Source organism: Uranotaenia lowii, chromosome 2, assembly GCF_029784155.1.
Source record: "Uranotaenia lowii strain MFRU-FL chromosome 2, ASM2978415v1, whole genome shotgun sequence".
NCBI lineage: Eukaryota > Metazoa > Arthropoda > Insecta > Diptera > Culicidae > Uranotaenia > Uranotaenia lowii.
The window spans coordinates 390973053-390992912 of record NC_073692.1 but is presented as its reverse complement, the minus strand read 5'-3'; the positions used below and the strand labels follow the sequence as shown (position 1 = coordinate 390992912).

The window sequence follows — 19860 nt, the reverse complement described above, 5'->3', positions numbered from 1 at the left end:
ACTCGATTTTAAAGCCATTACTCTGACGCACCTGTAAATAAGAATTGCATTGACACTTGCCCCAATATATATGCATTGACACTTTTTTAAATATTTATATGTTTACCGTAGTGAATTAAAAAAAATTGCACTGTATTTAATTCATAACAAATTTAATATATTTTTCATTACCATGATAAGTGCTGTTTGGGTATCGAGCCGGTTAAATTTGCCTACCTTCTTCAAGCAGTGGGGGACAAAATTGAAAAAGATGGGAGAGCTCCCATGTAAATTTAAGATAAAGAGCTTTTCAAAGAAGGGACCATATTTAAAAAGGTTTTTCTGGGTACAGAGTACAAATTTCAGATCTTGAAAAACGAGTTTTGAGATCAAGTTTCAGTAAATAATATATACCATCTTTGAATTGCAATTCAGAACTGCAGCTGCAGCTCTCATTTCAAAGTTGTTTGTTCTGAAGTATGATTAGGTTTGATTTAAAAAAAATGCTCTCTAAAATCTAAATTTAAATATTTTTTTACAAATTACATTTATTTCTGGAAGGTGTAGCAAAGCACAACGGGTCAGCTAGTTTATAATAAAAATAGCCATACGAATGATTGACAAAAAATTCCTGATGGATTTTTAGCAATGTGATCGCTAAATCATCCATTTATCCTTTTATGGCAACTTATCATCTGGTGGTTGGCTTGATCGAATTTCCGGGTCAGAATTAAACAACCTTATTAATGTTCCTGTAGAAGCGTAATTTCACTGATATATCTATGTATTTATCTCCGTGTATACTTACCTTTTGTGAGTTTTGTTGCAATGTGTTATGTTAGTTTTTTGTTCTATTTCGGATTCTGTTCTTTATTTTAAACCTTTGTCTTTATTTCGATTTGTTGTTCATGTTATTTTTCTTAATTTGTTAGTTTTGATATTTTTTTCGTATGTCTTATGATTGTTGTTTTGAAAGTTTTAATTACCTTGTTTGTTTTATTACTTTTCTGAAGTTAATTTTTTTTTATCTGATAAGCCGTAATCGTCTTTTTGTTTTTGATTAAATTTTGTTGTTTTTGGCATTTTTGTCATTCTTTACCGTATTTTTACTTTGGAAATTTCGTTCATATTTTTAATTTTTTTCATTCTTGTCATTTTTCTTAGAATTTAAGGGTTTTGACATTTAAGCCGATTTAATTTAAGTCATTTTAAATAGAAATAGCTAGATTTTTTATTTATCTCCGGGAATTCAATATGTCTTATTCATAATGCCAGTCCCAGACTATCCCGGTTATTACCCAAACTTATCCGAATATTTCATATTAAATTTGGAAACGATCCGATTGCCCGAATTTCGTTGAAAAAGCCCGGATTTTTCCCGGATTTCTTCATTTTTATTTGCATAGAGAAACAAATACTGACTTATCTAATTTTCTAATTCTGTGGCTCATAATAAAATTTGTTCAGAAAGTTTTATCTTAAAGATTTAAAAGATTTTCAAAAGATTACACGATTACAAATTTGCCGATGTGTTTCGATAAAAAAAAATACGCATTTTTGTCATTTTTGTCACTTTTGTTTTTTTTGTCATTTTTGTCATTATTGTCATTTTTGTCATTTTTGTCATTTTTGTCATTTTTGTCATTTTTGTCATTTTTGTCATTTTTGTCATTTTTGTCATTTTTGTCATTTTTGTCATTTTTGTCATTTTTGTCATTTTTGTCATTTTTGTCATTTTTGTCATTTTTGGTCATTTTTGTCATTTTTGTCATTTTTGTGATATTTGTCATTTTTGTCATTTTTGTCATTTTTGTCATTTTTGTCATTTTTGTCATTTTTGTCATTTTTGTCATTTTTGTCATTTTTGTCATTTTTGTCATTTTTGTCATTTTTGTTATTTTTGTCATTTTTGTCATTTTTTGTCATTTTTGTCATTTTTGTCATTTTTGTCATTTTTGTCATTTTTGTCATTTTTGTCATTTTTGTCATTTTTGTCATTTTTGTAATTTTTGTAATTTTTGTCATTATTGTTATTTTTGCCATTTTTGTCATTTTTGTCATTTTTGTATTTTTTGTCATTTTTGTCAGCAAGTTTTTTTTGAGTTATTCCTAAGTTAATCTCAAATCTGCTAGGATATTGCCCAAATTTTCGGCTGATATTTTTTTTTCAGGATTTTACAAAATAGCCAATCGGGTCGAATATGGGCGGAAAAAATTATGACAATCTGAGCTTGGCTATATTGTAGACTGGCACAAATTCCTGCAACTTTTCTGTCCCTGTAGAATTTATTCCCTCACCCATGTTTTGGAATGTAAACATTTTTTTCTCGATTTTAGGCGAACATTGTTTGTGTGTTGGTAGTGTGAATTTTGAAAACCGACCATAAACATTTTGTAGATTAGTCCAAAAAACTGACCTGGGTAAAATTTCAGCTCAATTATACCCAATTTAGAAGTGCCTCAAAGCGCTTAGAGTTGCGGAGGGAAGACCAAAGGAAATATAGAAGTTTTAATTGTGATACCAGATGACTTAAAAATGCATTAAATGTCGAAATTTGCTGATGTCTCGAAAAAAAAAGTTCGTCAAAAATCGACTTAAAAATTTTAAAAATCATCAAACGGGGGCCAAAGGAAATTCGGAAAATCTAAATATAAATTCGATGCTAACTGGCTTTGATATGCATGACACGTCAAGATCTGGTGTTATCTTGAGCAAACATTTTTTGGTCAAAAACCGACTTTCTGAGATTGAGCCTTTTTTTTCAGAAAACCGATCATTTTTCGGAAAACCAACTAAGTCAAATTAAAGAAAAATATTAAGATAATACCAGATCTCGACATTTCATATGTTTCTAAGCCATTTGTCGTTAAAACTAAAATTTCCACCTTTTGGTGATAATAAAAAAAAAAATAGTCGATTTTCGACAAAAGAAAATCCAAGATTACAGCAGATTTTCATTGAAATTAACTTTTAGATTTTTCATATTTCCTTTGATCACCTCCTTTGATGATATTTGAATGCAAAAACATTGAACTGAAAACCCGGAAGCAGTTTGAGGCACCCTGAAATCAAGTCCAATTGAGCTAAAATTTATCACAGGTCAGTTTTTTTGGGATAAATGTACAAAATGTATTTGGTCGGATTTCAAAGTTTGATCCTGAATTTTTTCATACATCCATTGCCAGCCACCCTGCTGTACATATACCATTTATAACTTTTGTCCATCATATTCTATTGCTGGTTCTGAAAATTCTACTAAAAAGTAACATGTTTTAAAAAATAAAAAAAAACAACTAAACGAAAAAATATTCAAAATACCATTGAAAACCATGAAGATGTACTCAGTGTGATACGTTGCGTTACACTAAGAATATCAAGAAGTTTGGAACTAATATTTGCATATGACGAAGTTATTATATCGTTCTCTTTTCAACGGAGCTTAGTAATGGATAAACTTATTCGAAAAAAGATTGAAATGAGTTTTGAAACTATCAGAATAAAATAACCCATCTCGGAAAGGAAAACCATCAAACCATAACGGTTATTCGGAGGATCCAACCATTGCTGGTGATGTTTCTGCTTATATAACTTCATCCACTGATTAGATAACAACCACACACTTGACCGAGGTTCTAGAAGTAGGTTAGAAATATGGTTTCATAACTGCTAACCTTCGGGCTTAGCCATCGATACACATCGATGATATTGCCATGGGTGTATAAATGCACCAGGGAGGATAGATTCCTCAAATTCGCTACGGATGGCTTAACGTTCTATATCGAATTACTACTCTGATGGTGATGGAGGGAGTGTTGTAAGAACTGAGTTGGGAATTTGATTTTGGGGGAATCATCAACTAGTGTCCGAATCGTCCATGCATGTCCAAGTAGTGCATTTTTAGTTAGCTGGCTACTACGGAAGGTGTCAAGTTTCAATGTTACGACTGCTGGTTTTCTCAAAATGGATTATCTTTCCGTTTCGGAATGAAAGTCTAGGTCCGGTGGCCAGTCAGTGGGTGTAAATCCGAGAAAACCTGCAAATGTGTCGTTGAAATTTCATTGTTGATTCAATCGTTGTTGAGTTTGGTCGCATACTAAATTACAAGTACCTGTCGGTAATAATCGTAATTTGTTATACCTCTGGGAGCCTTTTAAAATTTGCCATTAGCAAGTACCGTGTGACGACGATTCTTGGGGACCTTAAAAAGTCTCAACGACCCTTTGCTTTCCTGGCGGTGTGTAGCCGATGGTTGACAGAAGAAAAGTGTGGTGTTTTATCAAGAAAAAGGTATCAACATTCCGCCGATTTGTCGTAAAGTTTTTGTGAGCGCCTCCAGGAGCCACAAAGAGCCATAATCGTTATCGTAATCTTTGGGCTCTCTGATGCTCTGCGAGTCGCGCTCTGAAATATTCGAGGAACTCACCACGCTGCATCGAAAAGTACCTACTCCCTAGCTGCGTTGTGAGCAGCGAAAACGAAATAGGAATAAACTTTCTGTGTGGGTTGCCTATCGCAGGCTGCTTGGATTCTGTTTCTGGTTAAGAATTTAGGAACAGCAGCAAACATAGAAAAAAAAACCAAGAAGGTATCAGATCTCAAGAGTGTCGTAACATCAACATCTCCAACCCACGAAACAAAACATCCCCGAACGAAGGAAAAACCCAAGTCGCATTACGTTTGCAAAGTGTTCCAAGTGATAATAAAAGTTTAGAATCTTTAAAAACATACATTTCCAAACACGAACAAACATACCCAAACAGCATCTTGCCATTTCAGTAAAAAGTGTGAAATAGCTATAAAAAAGTGCAATGAAAACGACATCACCCAGCGGAGGTGATTCCAGCAATGTCGTCGATGCAACAAATGTCGTTCCAACCAAAAAGGACACCGATCCTGATGGTCAAACATCGACCGACGAGAAAAATCGTCCTCCCGCACCCGTGATTCGAAACCTGCTTCTGAGGTCCATGTGCGGGGTCTACCTGGTGGCATTTTTGAGCTTCTACATTCAAGCTGAAGGTAAGCTTAGGCCAAAAAAGTTTGTTTTATCGATTGGATTACGAAATATTTACGTCTTTGGGATTCCGCAACAGTTTAGAAAAGTGGGGAGAACGTAGCCGGTGAGATACGTCAGCTGTATTATTGTTTTTGTTTTCGTTATGCTTTGGCGGACCGCTCTCATGTTGTTGGGAGAGTATGTCACTTTCCTAGCTAGGCCAGCTCATTTCTCATCGATGTACATCCACTTTACTGTGAACAGTGTGTCAGTGGTGCCACTTTTATGATTTCAAAAGATCATCTTGAGGTTGGAATATTGAATTTGTATTTTCTTACCCCAGGGGATTTTAAAACTATGATGTTTATTCAATTCAGACATTTAAATACAATATTTTAAAAAGTTTTTTTTAACATTATTTTTTTTTCATTTTAATTTTTTTTAAATCATGGATGTATGACTCTTATCTATATATTTAAAAAGCAATTTCTGTGGGTTTGTTTGCTTGTTTGTCCTCTATAGACTCAGCCGTCTTAATAGCTAGAGAGCTGAAATTTGGCATGGATGCTCATTAGGACCATGAATGATGAAAAATGTTTTCAGATTTTCGGTTGACCCCTTCTGAAGGGGGTCGTCCATACGTTTTTCACGTTATTTTTCGTCGGATCGTGATGAAAATTTGCACATTTAGGTTTTGAGAGATAAGAAATCGATTTCAGGTATTGAATTTTGGGTCAGGGGTCGTCCATATTTACTTTTCAATATTTTTGTGATTTTGACGTTAGTGTACATGGGATTGAGATAAAAATTTACACTTGGATGGTTTTAGGGACGGGCAATCGATTGCCGGTATCAAATTTGGTATAACGGGCCGGCCAAAGGGGTCGTCCATATTCATTGTTCGCTTTTTTGTGATACTGACGTTATTATACATCGGATTCAGATGAAAATTGGTACACGAGAGTTTCGAATGACAAGAAATCGATTTCAGTTATTGAATTTGAAATCAGGGGTCGGCAAAAGGGGTCGTCCATATTAACTTTTAAATATTATTGTGATATTCTCGCTATTATTCATCGAATTGAGAAGGAAATTTGCACTCGGAAATTTCTAGGGACACGCAAACGATTGCCGGTATGAAATTTTGTATAAGGGGCAAGTCAAAGGGGTCGTCCATATTAGCTGTTCACTATTTTTGCGATATTGACGTTATTATACATCGGATTCAGATGAAAATTGGTACACGAAAAATTTGAATCATGTGCAAACGATTTCAGGTATCAAATTTTATGTAAGGGACCGGCAAAAGGGGCGTCCATATTACCTTTTCATTTTTTTTTGTGATATTGACGTTATTATACATCGGATTGAGATGAAAATTTGCACATAGAAATTATTAAGGACGAACAACTGATTCCAATTATCCAATTTTGGATCAAGGGTCGGCCAAAGAGGACGTCCATATAAACTATTCACTGTTTTATGTTTTGCGATATTGACGTTATTATGCAATGGATTGGTTGGAAAATTTGCACACGGAAGTTTTGAAGGAAGGGCAACGAATTTCAGAGATCAATGTTCGGAAAAGAGGCCACCGATGTGTAACGATCGAGTCGAAATTTATACACGGTTTATTGGGGTTGGGACGGTCAATTGATTTCTGATTTCAATATTTGTATTAAACGACAATAAAGGGGGTCTTATTAACTGTCAAATTTGCCTTGCAATAATAACGTGAGTTTGTATCACATCGAAACGAAAATTAATAAACGGGAGTGATTCCTAATTTCAAATTTAGTAGCAAACGACAAAAAAAGTGAACCTACATATAACGTGTTCAACATTTTTGCAATTATTGCTTAAAGATGCATTCGGAATTGCATCTGGAAAACGCCTATAAAATGACATTCATTCAAAATGTTCACGTATTCTAAATTGAAAGCAAAACGAAGTTCGTATGGGCTCAGCTAGTCTTTAATATAATTTGAATGAGCTTCTCGATTTTCTAAGAACGTATATCTTATGAAAGTATGTAATGAAAATTGGAGAGGGAAAGATTGGTAGGGGTACGTTATGTGAAGATACAGCGAAGCAACGGTTTAAATGAGAAAATTTGCACATACCGGCTCAAGATAATTTGTCTAGCACCTGTTAGTTGTATAAAAGATGCAAACCCATTTCAATCCTCATATTTAAATTAAGATTTAAAAACTACACATCCAAAAAGCCATGCCTTTACATGAGACTTCCTGCAACATACCAGTAAAAAGATGATCGTGTTAAAGACGATCTAGAAGTAAAAACTATCAATATGCAAAGAATTTCATGGATAAAATCTAATATTTTTGAAATTTTTTTTTGTAAAAGCCATATTGATTTCCACGAACGTTTAAACCATAGGTGGCCAACATTGTCAGGTGGCAGCTCAAAAAATTCTTGTCAATATTTTTTTTTCCTTTCATACTTATATGGTATGTTTTCATCATATTTCATTAAGTAAAATTAAAAAGAAGAACGCATTTAAAAGTTGTACAAATGTTTCAGAGTTTGAATGCAAATGACTCGTGGTCGTGGTCATGGTATTTGATGCTGTAATTTATACACGTCAGAAATATTTTCAATCTCAATGAATAACAAACATCTTCCAGTACTCAATAAACAATGTTTTATAGAATTAACATAATCGTATGGGCATGAACTAACAATTTCAAGATTGGTTTATTTAATTTGATCAATAATTGCTATACTCATTTGAAAAAGCGATATTCAGGCTTGTGATAGAGCTCAGTCGGCAAGTCAGTTGCTTCCTAAGGCGATGTCCGTGAGTTAGAGCTCAAGAGTAAACATCGAACACAAGATTTTCAATAACTGTTCGCCAACTACAACGTTGATATCAAGTCGCGAATCGTACAAAGATTGTAAAACTACTATTATTGAAACGAAAAAAAAAAATCTAGGTTTGCTAGTGATATTTCCTTCTGAAATTTCAAAGTTTTTTCCGGGTTTTCTCGGTTGAAAATGATGATTTTCCTGGTTTGATTACATAAGGTTTTTATATGAAATCATGGATTATCAATAATCTAAAGGATTATCAAAAGTGTTGAGAAAACGATATCCACAACCTTATTTTGAAATTTTAACAATTTGAGACTTCTTTCGAGTCACATCACAAAAGTAAAAATTTTGGCTTCCAAAATTTTCTTCCAGAGCTGTCAGTTTCGTACAGCTTAAAATAATCGAAAATGTATCACGTGAAGAACATCTTCCAAAAATCGAGTTTGCTTATCGTTATATGAATCAGCTTAGTTGAGCTTAGCTTGAACTCACCTCCACCTTGAATCATTGAACCCGAAATGTTCCTTAAGGAGATACAAGTCAGTACAATTTGGATTTGAAGATCGCAGGCGTTGTTCAGTAGAACAAGTTCGGGGCCATCAATTTTGTTCAGAACCTGAGCTTGACTAAACATTCACAATGCACAAAACTGATGCTCTCTCTTTAAACATCGATAACGATGCCGGCCAGGTCCAAGTAGTCAATAATTAAGTAGGGAAAATTAGAAAGATATAAAAGAACAACTTTGTGCCTAAGGACCGAAGTCACCTCTGCAACCTTGCAAAAAAAAATCATTGGGAGTGTGGGAGAAAGGAAATAATTAGGAAACCCTTTTGACTAGTGTAATGCTGATAGCCTTTTTTCGTGAATTTTTTTTTGTTAAAACATTTTTGCGAGATAAGAAACAACAATTTCGAATGGTGATTATGACTAACACACACGAAGTCAATCATGTAAACTTGATTTTCATCTTCATATTTATCTCTAATAGTTGTTGCCACACGTCTCCGATAAAACTTCAGTGAACTTTCTAAAATTCTGATGAAAAATATTTCAATGCTTTTAAAGGAGCTTTGTTATTATTACATCCAGTTGAACCCAAAATTTTTTTCACATTCCCATTATGAAACATTTTTAAATTTTTTGGAAAATTCTCAGAACATCACAATTTTACTGGTTCCGGCTGAAATTCCCAGTTTTTATAAACCAAGTTTATAAAAGATGCTCTTCCAGATTAAACTGATGGTATTTATTCTTTAACTGGATATCACAGCACATTTTTTGGTATTTCATTTGTAATGATTCTGGCAATAAACTTACGTAAATGGAAAATTGTGTTCTAAATGCATAGAAGCGCTCACGATGCTTTTCAATATCTTCAAATGTGTGTCAAATTCCAATATCATGTTTTTAATTCAACCTTTGAATAAATATATACATTGAATAGTTCGCACGGATATACAATAAAGCGACTTTCTACTGCCTCCAAAGCTACGAAATTATTGGATTCAAATTTTAAAGAGCAAAAATTTCAAATAACTTGGAAGATTTTTTTAAATTTTGAATTTTCAAGAAGTTAAAAAATATAATGATTTTGCTCCATTTGATATTTCTCACGTGAGCTTTCATTACGTCGTATGAAATATCTTTAGAGTTCACAGAAATCTGCTGCAAAAGTTATCAAAACAACTTTAAAATTTGTATCTCACATATAGAATTTGTTGTCTAGGCTACAAATATCCTAAATGGAAAGAAATTGCGACTTGTTTGTGTCAGTTGTTATATTTTTTCGCAATAAAACTTTTTGCTTACATTTTTTTTTCATACGACGTAATGAAAGCTCACGCGAGATTTATAATTCATTTTTCATAACAATGGGCCACGGTTTGGCCACCCATGTTTTCAATGATAATCTAATTTCTGCAATTTATGTTAATAATTTTTCCTTACCGTCTTTTCTCATAACATTTGATTGTTACTAATCTTACACGCAACATAATCAACACGTAGCGGCTACGTGAAAAACTATACATAATATTTATCCACTTGATTTGCACGTAGATTTTACGGAAAAAATATGTAAAGACGCACCTATAAGAATCTATGCATAATGAACAACAACTAAAATTTACGTGATTTTTTAGTGAGTATGACTTGATGACATAACGAAAGATTCGTGAAATTCGTTTAGTATTGAAATGTATTTTAGGTTGATTTACTCGTTTCTTTGGTATTCCTTTTTATTTTGATTTGAAAAAAATCAAGAAATTTCTTTTTAGATAAAGTTTATTTAATATTTTTTCGCCCAATACACACAAAACACCATCAGTTTGTCACAAAAAATCTGCAACGATCCGTGTTCCGGCTCTGATTCAATTGAGTATCCCTGTAAAAATAACAAAAGAATGGAATAAATAAAAATGAATTTTATGAATAAAAAGCAAATTACCTTGTTCGAATCTGTCAAGAATTTGTCGATTTATAATCCCTGGCAGGCATTCGGTTCCATCAGGATGTTCGGAAATCTAACACCAAATTTGAGCAAAAGGACGTTTCGTTGCCTAAAAAAACAATTTATTTGGTTAGGAATTTCAATTTCACTGTCCAAATCAACAGTAAATCTATTCAGCTACGAATCCCGAATATTGTGACAACTTCCAAATAATCCTGAGGAAACTGACAGTAGTCGCCGTTTTCAGTGTGGTCCTAGGCAGAAAAAAAACCAAACTTTCTCAAACATTTTTCCACAGAACGAACAAAGTCAGCTGTCAGACCTTTTTTTATGAGAATTTGAGGAAAAAACAAAATACTTGAAAATCATTTAAAGCATCACCTTAGATTTTATGTAAAATTCAAGAGGCAATTATGTAGAAGTAAAATTAATACTATCAGGGCGCACTTGAAAAATTCTGGTTACTCAAGATTCACGTAGAATCGAAATGATGCAACAAAATATCACTTTACGTGAAAAATCCAATAAAAAATATTTCTAAATTATTTTGGGTGTATACAAAAATGATACGATAATTCCACTCCAGAAAAATATTGGAATGTAAATGATAAGCACGGATTATCGTAGGGGTTCGTTATTAATTTTTTTTTGTTGCATCTGTCCTATGAAAATCGACAGAAAATTATGCAGCTTTTACGTTATTGCATTAATTAATAAATTTAATTGACATCACTGCTGGGTGCCTAGTGAAGCGTTCCTGGGAAAGTAGTCCAAAACTACACGGTAATTTTAGATTATTCAGAGACTGAATAATTTCGGTTCAGGGTTCGCACCATGTATGAAGATGAAAACAATTGAATTGGTATCAATCAAAATTCTGAGTTGTTTTCATCTAGCGAGTTTGAAATCGTGAGACTTAGCGAAGACGCACACTTTTTCACCCGCTCTAGATGAAATTTATTCAGAGCGCTTTAAAAACGAATGTTTATTTTTTTGTTTTGATGATTAGAAAGATCAATAGAAAAAAGTTGGAGAAAATTTTCCAGGTTAGTATCAAATTTGATGTGCTTATAATTTTCATGAAAAATTAAACGAAGATTTTCTTCCCATCAAATTTTTATTTTTTTATTTTTTTTATTTTTTTATTTTTATTATTAGCATTTGTGGTGGTGTCGGAACTTGATTTGCACGTTCAATCAGGGCCATATTCTGCTGAGATGAACCTCCCACTCCACGTACCGGTTCCAGCCAGAACACCTGCAATGGAAGCGGCATACCACGACCGGCAACTCGGCCCATATCGGGACTCTTAGCACCTTCCGGAATAGGAGGACTTACTCCGGTGTTGGTGGTCCCTCCATCGTAAACGGCACGATGTTTCCTCTTCGGAGCAGAACAAATCCTAGAAAATTTTGATTCTCTCGCTTCCGTCGTGAATTATATTTGAATAAATATGGATGTCTGATTACTAAAACATGTTTAAAAATGTTTCATTTTTATTGAAATCCGAAATACCAATAAATTCTGCTGCAAAATTTTATAAAATTTTGAGTTGTTTTGGCTCAGCCCGTTCAAACGCTCCTTCAAAATGCCTGATTGAAAACAACTCAGATTTCGCGAAAACCCCTAAAATTCATTTCTGAGTTTTGCCGCTCTAATCAAACTTTGAGTTTTCCCAGTTTTGGCGCATTTTGAATTGTTTTCCTTCAAATCTGAGTCAAGGAGAATTAGAGTGTAGATCTCATGGATGGAATCTTACAGCATACAGAATTTTGAACGTTGAATTCCTTCAAAATCATTCGATTCTATGGCGCATAGGACCGTGGTAAAAGACCTCTATTGTTGACGATACGGAGTCACCGTCTTCACTTGGTCTCAGGCGCAAAACTCTCTTAGGCAGTTTATTCTTCGGCGGCTAGGCTACATCGCCACGAGTTTCTGGTTCTGCCTCTCCTTCGATATCCCTCTGGATTCCATTCAAGCGCCTCTCTGCAAATCTCGTTCTCATCTTTTCGCAGCATGTGCCCAATCCATCTCCATTACGTTCCCGAATCTCGATTTCTAGCGCCATCTCCATTGACTTGGTCTTTCCGATATTGACATTGAAACCTGCTACCTAGAAGCATTTGGTGAGGTCGTCGAGTTAGCTCTGCATATCCAGTTGTTTTATAGCGAGCAAAACAATATCTTCTGTCTGGTCAAGGTCGTTCAGTTGCTCTATTGTTGAAGGATTCCACGGCGATCCTCGGTTCGGTGCACAGTCGATCGATCCAGTTAGAATCTTATCCATTACGATAAGAAAAAGTAGCGGTGACAAGACACATTTGGCCAGCGAGGGCGCTTCCAAGTTGACTTACTTTCTCGGAAGAGTTGTTCGAAGTGCTCAGTCCATTGTTTGAGCTGATCTGTTCGATTGGTCAATAACTGACCTCCTCGGTCTTTTAGCGGAATTCTAGCATTAGTCCTTGCACCATTAAGGCGGCGAGAAATGTCATAAAGTACTGTGGCTGAATTCGAAGGAATCATCGACTACTTTGAAATCACGTTATAAAGTAATCGGATATCTCCATTGGCGGTTCTCTCTCCCTCTTCGGCTAAGAAGTTTGTCCAGGCTCTCTTGTCTCGTCTATTTAAATACAAGCTCCTTTAGCTGCCTTTTCCAGCTCCGTATATCGTAAGCGGGCGGCTGCTTTGGCTGACCCGGTACATGCCTGCTCAATTCTGACTTTTGCCTTTCTCCGATCATCGATCATTCTCCAGGTTTCATCCGACATCCATTCACTTGTTCTTCCTTAGAATTTACCAAGAGTACCATGGCTCGTCGTGATAAAAGCATTCTTGATTCCACACCACTGTTCTTAGACTGTTCCGTTTGTCGGCAATTTCGAGGCTCGAGATTCTAGTTGTTCTAGGTATGCCCTTTCCACCTCTTGATTCTCGGACGTCCCGACAATTGACAATTGACACCCGACTTTCTCTTCGCGCTATTGGACACGCGCAACTCTCAGTGGTATCTCGCCAAGGATGAGGTGATGGTCAGATGCAATGTCTGCGCTTCGTTTGTTGCGGACATCAAGAAGGCTCCTTCTCCATTTTCGGCTCATGCAGATGTGGTTAATTTGATTGTCTGTTCGGCCATTTCGAGATACCCAAGTGACCTTATGTGCTGGTCGATGGGGGAAAAGCGTTCCACCGATCACCATGTTATTGATGCCACAAACTCTTCAAACAGCTCTCCATTTTCGCTCATCTGTCCTAGACCATGGCGCCCCATGATGAGCTCAAGGTCCTGATTGACATAGCCAATTTTTACGATAAAGTCACCGTGGATTTGAATGTCACCCTTCGGGGTTTTTATCAACCACGCTGTTCAGTTGACTGTAAAACTGCTCTTTCTCCACCAACTGGCAACGTCAGTTGGCGCATTATACTGGATCATTGAAAGGTTTCTAACACGTGTTCTGAACTGGCTACGATTATTCTTTTGTTTATCGGATCCCATCTGACGAGGGCCGCATGGGCCTGTAGACTTATTGGAAACCAACTCCTCGTTCCCGAGTAGCATGTTCTCCTCGTATGCCAGAGTAAAGTAGGACATGCCCGGACTGTGTTATGTGTTCTCATGTTTTAGGCCAACGGACTTCACTCAGTCCCAGAATTTCTAGTTTGAGGCAGCTAGCTTTTCTAGCAAGATGAGCCAGCTTGCCTTGTTAAGCAAGGGTTAAAACGTTCCAAGTTCCAATTCGTGTCCATGTTTTCATGCTAAAAGTCGTCGCCAAAGTTCCAGGTCGGTGATTTCTTTCGGATTCCTTAAAAATATTATAAATCGGTAGCAGTAGGTTGTTAGCCTAAGGTCCCTATCCTGCTACGGGGCTACCATCTTGGACTAAGCTGGTTGTTGTTGCACGCCGCCACAGACCTGGGGAACAGAGGCGTGCGGCCACCTTCTCAGTCTGCATGCGACAAAAGCATCCACCGGCGTTGGGCACCGATCTTCGCTTAGGTTACTCGCATCCCATCCGGCACCACGTGGAGGATGAGAAAGGAGTTGTTAATAAGAGGTGATATGACCACTATGGGGTCTCGTTTATCCACCATTTTAAAAACTAATTTTTAAGGAATGCTCATCTCGTTGAAATATTAATTAACAGTTTGAAAGATTTGTCCTGGGGACTAAGGGTTTCTAATTTGGCAAATATAATTTCAAAACCGTCAAAATGACGAGTTCTGTAAAACTATTGTTAAGCTACATAAGCTTATTTATTTAGCGTATCAATTCACCTTTTCCATGATCAAAACTCCACATTTCTTTCCAGGTCTCTTCACCAATGCTGGAATATTACCTGCTAATCGGATTCTGGCCAACGGTACCCTCCAGGAACGTTTCAATCTTCTGCAGCTAGCACCTCTACTTGGTTTGGACACCCAATCCGCGATCGATCTGTTCTGTCTGGTCGGTTGCGTGATTGCATTCTTCGGGCTCGTATTCAAGGATCTATGCCGATTGCAAAGTTTCATCGCCCTGTGGACTCTGTATTTTTCGCTGGTTCAGATTACGCAATCGTTTCGACAGCAATCTGATGAATTGTTGCTGGAAGCAGGGTTTTTGTGTATCTTGTTGGCTCCTTCTAAGTTGAGTGACCCAAAAGGACCTATCGAGGATATGGCACTGTTGCTGATGAAGTGGCTCCTGTTTCGGTTCGTTTTTGCGTCTGGTTCCGTCAAGTTGGCCAGTGGCTGTCCTTATTGGTGGGACTTGAGCGGATTGAAGCGGCATTTTGAAACTATGCCTTTGCCAACTTCCTACAGTTGGTACACGTTCCAGCAACCAGATGGAATCCACAAGCTAAGCACAATCTACGTTTATGTGAGTGAGCTAGTTTGCTCGTGGTTGTTCTTCGCTCCGAATCAAAAAGTGAGGTTGTTTTCGATTTGGTGGCAGGTGTTTTTACACCTGAACATCATCGGCTCAGGAAACTATGGTTTCTTGAGCTTGATCGTTTTGACACTGCTGCTAAGCTTGATCGATGAGGAGGAAATGTGGAAAGCTCGAGAACGAGAAAGCTCGGATAAAACAGGAGGAATGATGGTGAAGATCTTTTCTGGCGTTGTGGTCCTAGGAGTTTGGATCGTGTTCGGCGTTGGAGTTAAGGATGGAGGCTTGGCGTTCAAATTGCTGTTCAATCGATCTCAGTACCTCAACATGATGCAGATAATGCTCCAGCTGGCACCACTGATGGTCATTGGGTTCATGGTGCAAAAATTCCTAAAGCTGGTGGCTCAACAAACCGGTGCGAGTAATGTGGTGGGTATACGTTTAACGAATTCTAGTTTATAGCAACTTCATTGTAACACGAAGAATTCAACATATTTTTAAATTTATATTTCTTCACTCTCTAAGGCTGACGGAATACGCAAGCTGATGGAGAACTGGCAGCTCTTCCTGCCAACTCTAGCGGCGTTCGCAGTCTTGTTCGGCTCGATCGTTCCGCACTTCCGGTTGACGCAACCCACAGCTCTTACCAACTCGATCCTAGCAAAACCATACAACGGACTGCACAGTTTGTACGTTGTCAATCAATATGGGCAACATTTGGTCAAGATGCGATCAAAACGACAGGAAATCATTTTGGAGTATTCCAATGATTTAGCCGGACCCTGGTCGGAGTATGGCTTCCAATACAAGCCTTGGAACGAAGAAGGATCGATGCCCTATGCGTGGGTTTATTTTCCAAGGTTCGATTTCAAATTCTACGACGCCGTTAACGTAAAACTCAGCTCACAGAAATGGATTTACTCATTGGTTCAGCGATTATTACAACAACAACCGGCAGTTTTGAAGCTCCTGGACAATTCACACATCCCGGACAAACCTCCCAAGTTCATTCGAGGATCAATCTATCAATTCAGCTATACTTCCTGGTTTGGTGGCAACAGTTCAACCTATTGGACCCGCCAAAGAACGGGGGATTACTTCCCCTCATTTTCTCTAGACGATGGATTCTTAGAGCTGAAGCTAAACGACATCGGAGTACCCGCTCAGCCACATTCTTCGGAAGCTCTGAACGTTCCCCTGAAATGGCTTTTGGATGCAGTGAGGAATTTCCTCAGCTTCTTCGACGAATGTTTTCTAGTCATGGGAACGCTTGCAGCAGCACTGATAATGATAATTACCCAAAAGCAATTTTAAAACTCTCAACACAGTCAATTGTGCACAAAATTGTTACACCTGATGATACCGGTGAGTGTTTTTTCTCTTCTCAAGACTGTACCGTTATAACTTTATGCAAGATATATGTCAAATGCAAAATTTAAAAATAAATAGACCGATGTCAATTAACAATTCGGATAACAGAAATCGATTAGGAGCATCTTAATAATCCGAAAGCATGTCTGAACTGTTTCCGTGTGGTGGAAAACGTTGTTAGCAGAACTAATCACTTTGTGGTTAGAAGCGATTTTGCTCGTGTCTCGTTGAGGGAAAACCACATTTTAATCCCGAACGACAACGTTTGATTGGATACCTACTGAGAAAGGCTCGATTGCAAGCTGCTTAAATGTATTATCCGATTATGATTTTTTTTTTCGAAAGAAGAAATAAGACCTGTTGAATGCTTCTGGTGATTGGAAAGAATTTTTCTATCGTGTATGCACATAAGTTGAAATTTGAAGAATCAATTCACAATATTGAACGATTGGAAATAATCAGGAAAGTAACAAGTATTGAAAATAAAGAATTTGGAACACAACAAACATATGATTTACAATTTAAATCGGTCGAAAATGAGATAAATTTTAAAAAAATCAATAAACCGAACGAACGACAAAATTTAAAAAAACTCCTAAAAAACAAATAACATAATGCCAAAATGACAAAAATGGCGAATATGATATAAATGAAAAAAAAAAAGACCAAAATGGCAAAAATGACAAAAATGACCAAAATGACAAAAATGACAAAAATGACAAAAATGACAAAAATGACAAAAATGACAAAAATGACAAAAATGACAAAAATGACAAAAATGACAAAAATGACAAAAATGACAAAAATGACAAAAATGACAAAAATGACAAAAATGACAAAAATGACAAAAATGACAAAAATGACAAAAATGACAAAAATGACAAAAATGACAAAAATGACAAAAATGACAAAAATGACAAAAATGACAAAAATGACAAAAATGACAAAAATGACAAAAATGACAAAAATGACAAAAATGACAAAAATGACAAAAATGACAAAAATGACAAAAATGACAAAAATGACAAAAATGACAAAAATGACAAAAATGACAAAAATGACAAAAATGACAAAAATGACAAAAATGACAAAAATGACAAAAATGACAAAAATGACAAAAATGACAAAAATGACAAAAATGACAAAAATGACAAAAATGACAAAAATGACAAAAATGACAAAAATTACAAAAATGACAAAAATGACAAAAATGACAAAAATGACAAAAATGACAAAAATGACAAAAATGACAAAAATGACAAAAATGACAAAAATGACAAAAATGACAAAAATGACAAAAATGACAAAAATGACAAAAATGACAAAAATGACAAAAATGACAAAAATGACAAAAATGACAAAAATGACAAAAATGCCAAAAATGCAAAAAATGACAAAAATGCAAAAAATGCGAAAAATGACAAAAATGGCAAAAATTACAAAAATGACAAAAATGACAAAAATGATAAAAATGACAAAAATGACAAAAATGACAAAAATGACAAAAATGACAAAAATGACAAAAATGACAAAAATGACAAAAATGACAAAAATGACAAAAATGACAAAAATGACAAAAATGACAAAAATGACAAAAATGACAAAAATGACAAAAATGACAAAAATGACAAAAATGACAAAAATGACAAAAATGACAAAAATGACAAAAATGACAAAAATGACAAAAATGACAAAAATGACAAAAATGACAAAAATGACAAAAATGACAAAAATGACAAAAATGACAAAAATGACAAAAATGACAAAAATGACAAAAATGACAAAAATGACAAAAATGACAAAAATGACAAAAATGACAAAAATGACAAAAATGACAAAAATGACAAAAATGACAAAAATGACAAAAATGACAAAAATGACAAAAATGACAAAAATGACAAAAATGACAGAAATGACAAAAATGACAAAAATGACAAAAATGACAAAAATGACAAAAATGACAAAAATGACAAAAATGACAGAAATTACAAAAATGACAAAAATGACAAAAATGACAAAAATGACAAAAATGACAAAAATGACCAAAATGACAAAAATGACAAAAATGACAAAAATGACAAAAATGACAAAAATGACAAAAATGACAAAAATGACAAAAATGACAAAAATGACAAAAATGACAAAAATGACAAAAATGACAAAAATGACAAAAATGACAAAAATGACAAAAATGACAAAAATGACAAAAATGACAAAAATGACAAAAATGCAAAAAAATGCAAAAAATGACAAAAATGGCAAAAATTACAAAAATGACAAAAATGACAAAAATGACAAAAATGACAAAAATGACAAAAATGACAAAAATGCAAAAAAATGCAAAAAATGACAAAAATGGCAAAAATTACAAAAATGACAAAAATGACAAAAATGACAAAAATGCAAAAAAATGCAAAAAATGACAAAAATGGCAAAAATTACAAAAATGACAAAAATGACAAAAATGACAAAAATGACAAAAATGACAAAAATGACAAAAATGACAAAAATGACAAAAATGACAAAAATGACAAAAATGACAAAAATGACAAAAATGACAAAAATGACAAAAATGACAAAAATGCAAAAAAATGCAAAAAATGACAAAAATGGCAAAAATTACAAAAATGACAAAAATGACAAAAATGACAAAAATGATAAAAATGACAAAAATGACAAAAATGACAAAAATGACAAAAATGACAAAAATGACAAAAATGCAAAAAAATGCAAAAAATGACAAAAATGGCAAAAATGACAAAAATGACAAAAATGATAAAAATGACAAAAATGATAAAAATGGCAAAAATTACAAAAATTACAAAAATGACAAAAATGACAAAAATGACAAAAATGACATGAATGACAAAAATGACAGAAATGACAAAAATGACAAAAATGACAAAAATGACAAAAATGACAAAAATGACAAAAATGACAAAAATGACAGAAATTACAAAAATGACAAAAATGACAAAAATGACAGAAATTACAAAAATGACAAAAATGACAAAAATGACAAAAATGACAAAAATGACAAAAATGACAAAAATGATAAAAATGACAAAAATGACAAAAATGACAAAAATGACAAAAATGACAAAAATGACAAAAATGACAAAAATGACAAAAATGACAAAAATGACAAAAATGACAAAAATGACAAAAATGACAAAAATGACAAAAATGACAAAAATGACAAAAATGACAAAAATGACAAAAATGACAAAAATGACAAAAATGACAAAAATGACAAAAATGACAAAAATGACAAAAATGACAAAAATGACAAAAATGACAAAAATGACAAAAATGACAAAAATGACAAAAATGACAAAAATGACAAAAAT

General features: G+C 34.6%; 1 protein-coding gene across 2 annotated transcripts; it reads left to right on the top strand.

Moving 5' to 3' along the window:
- Positions 1 to 4003: 4003 nt before the first annotated feature.
- LOC129746076 (lipase maturation factor 2-like) lies at positions 4004 to 16621 on the top strand. Of its 2 annotated transcripts, none has more exons than XM_055739521.1 (4): positions 4004 to 4267; positions 4757 to 4999; positions 14580 to 15568; positions 15665 to 16621. In XM_055739521.1, exons 2-4 carry the CDS (start codon positions 4789 to 4791, stop codon positions 16451 to 16453), a joined length of 1989 nt encoding a protein of 662 aa, XP_055595496.1. In that variant the 5' UTR covers positions 4004 to 4267; positions 4757 to 4788; the 3' UTR covers positions 16454 to 16621. The 2 variants fall into 2 exon arrangements, with proteins under 2 accessions (XP_055595496.1, XP_055595497.1); XM_055739522.1 differs by having other exon boundaries at positions 4076 to 4094.
- The last annotated feature ends 3239 nt before the right edge of the window (positions 16622 to 19860 follow it).

Bases quoted from the DNA above. Each gene is read 5' to 3' on its own strand.
- LOC129746076 (XM_055739521.1), top strand. From the start codon at position 4,789: ATGAAAACGACATCACCCAGCGGAGGTGATTCCAGCAATGTCGTCGAT. The intron at 5,000-14,579 runs GTAAGCTTAGGC...ATTTCTTTCCAG, and splicing joins CTTCTACATTCAAGCTGAAG to GTCTCTTCACCAATGCTGGA. The intron at 15,569-15,664 runs GTGGGTATACGT...TCACTCTCTAAG, and splicing joins AAACCGGTGCGAGTAATGTG to GCTGACGGAATACGCAAGCT.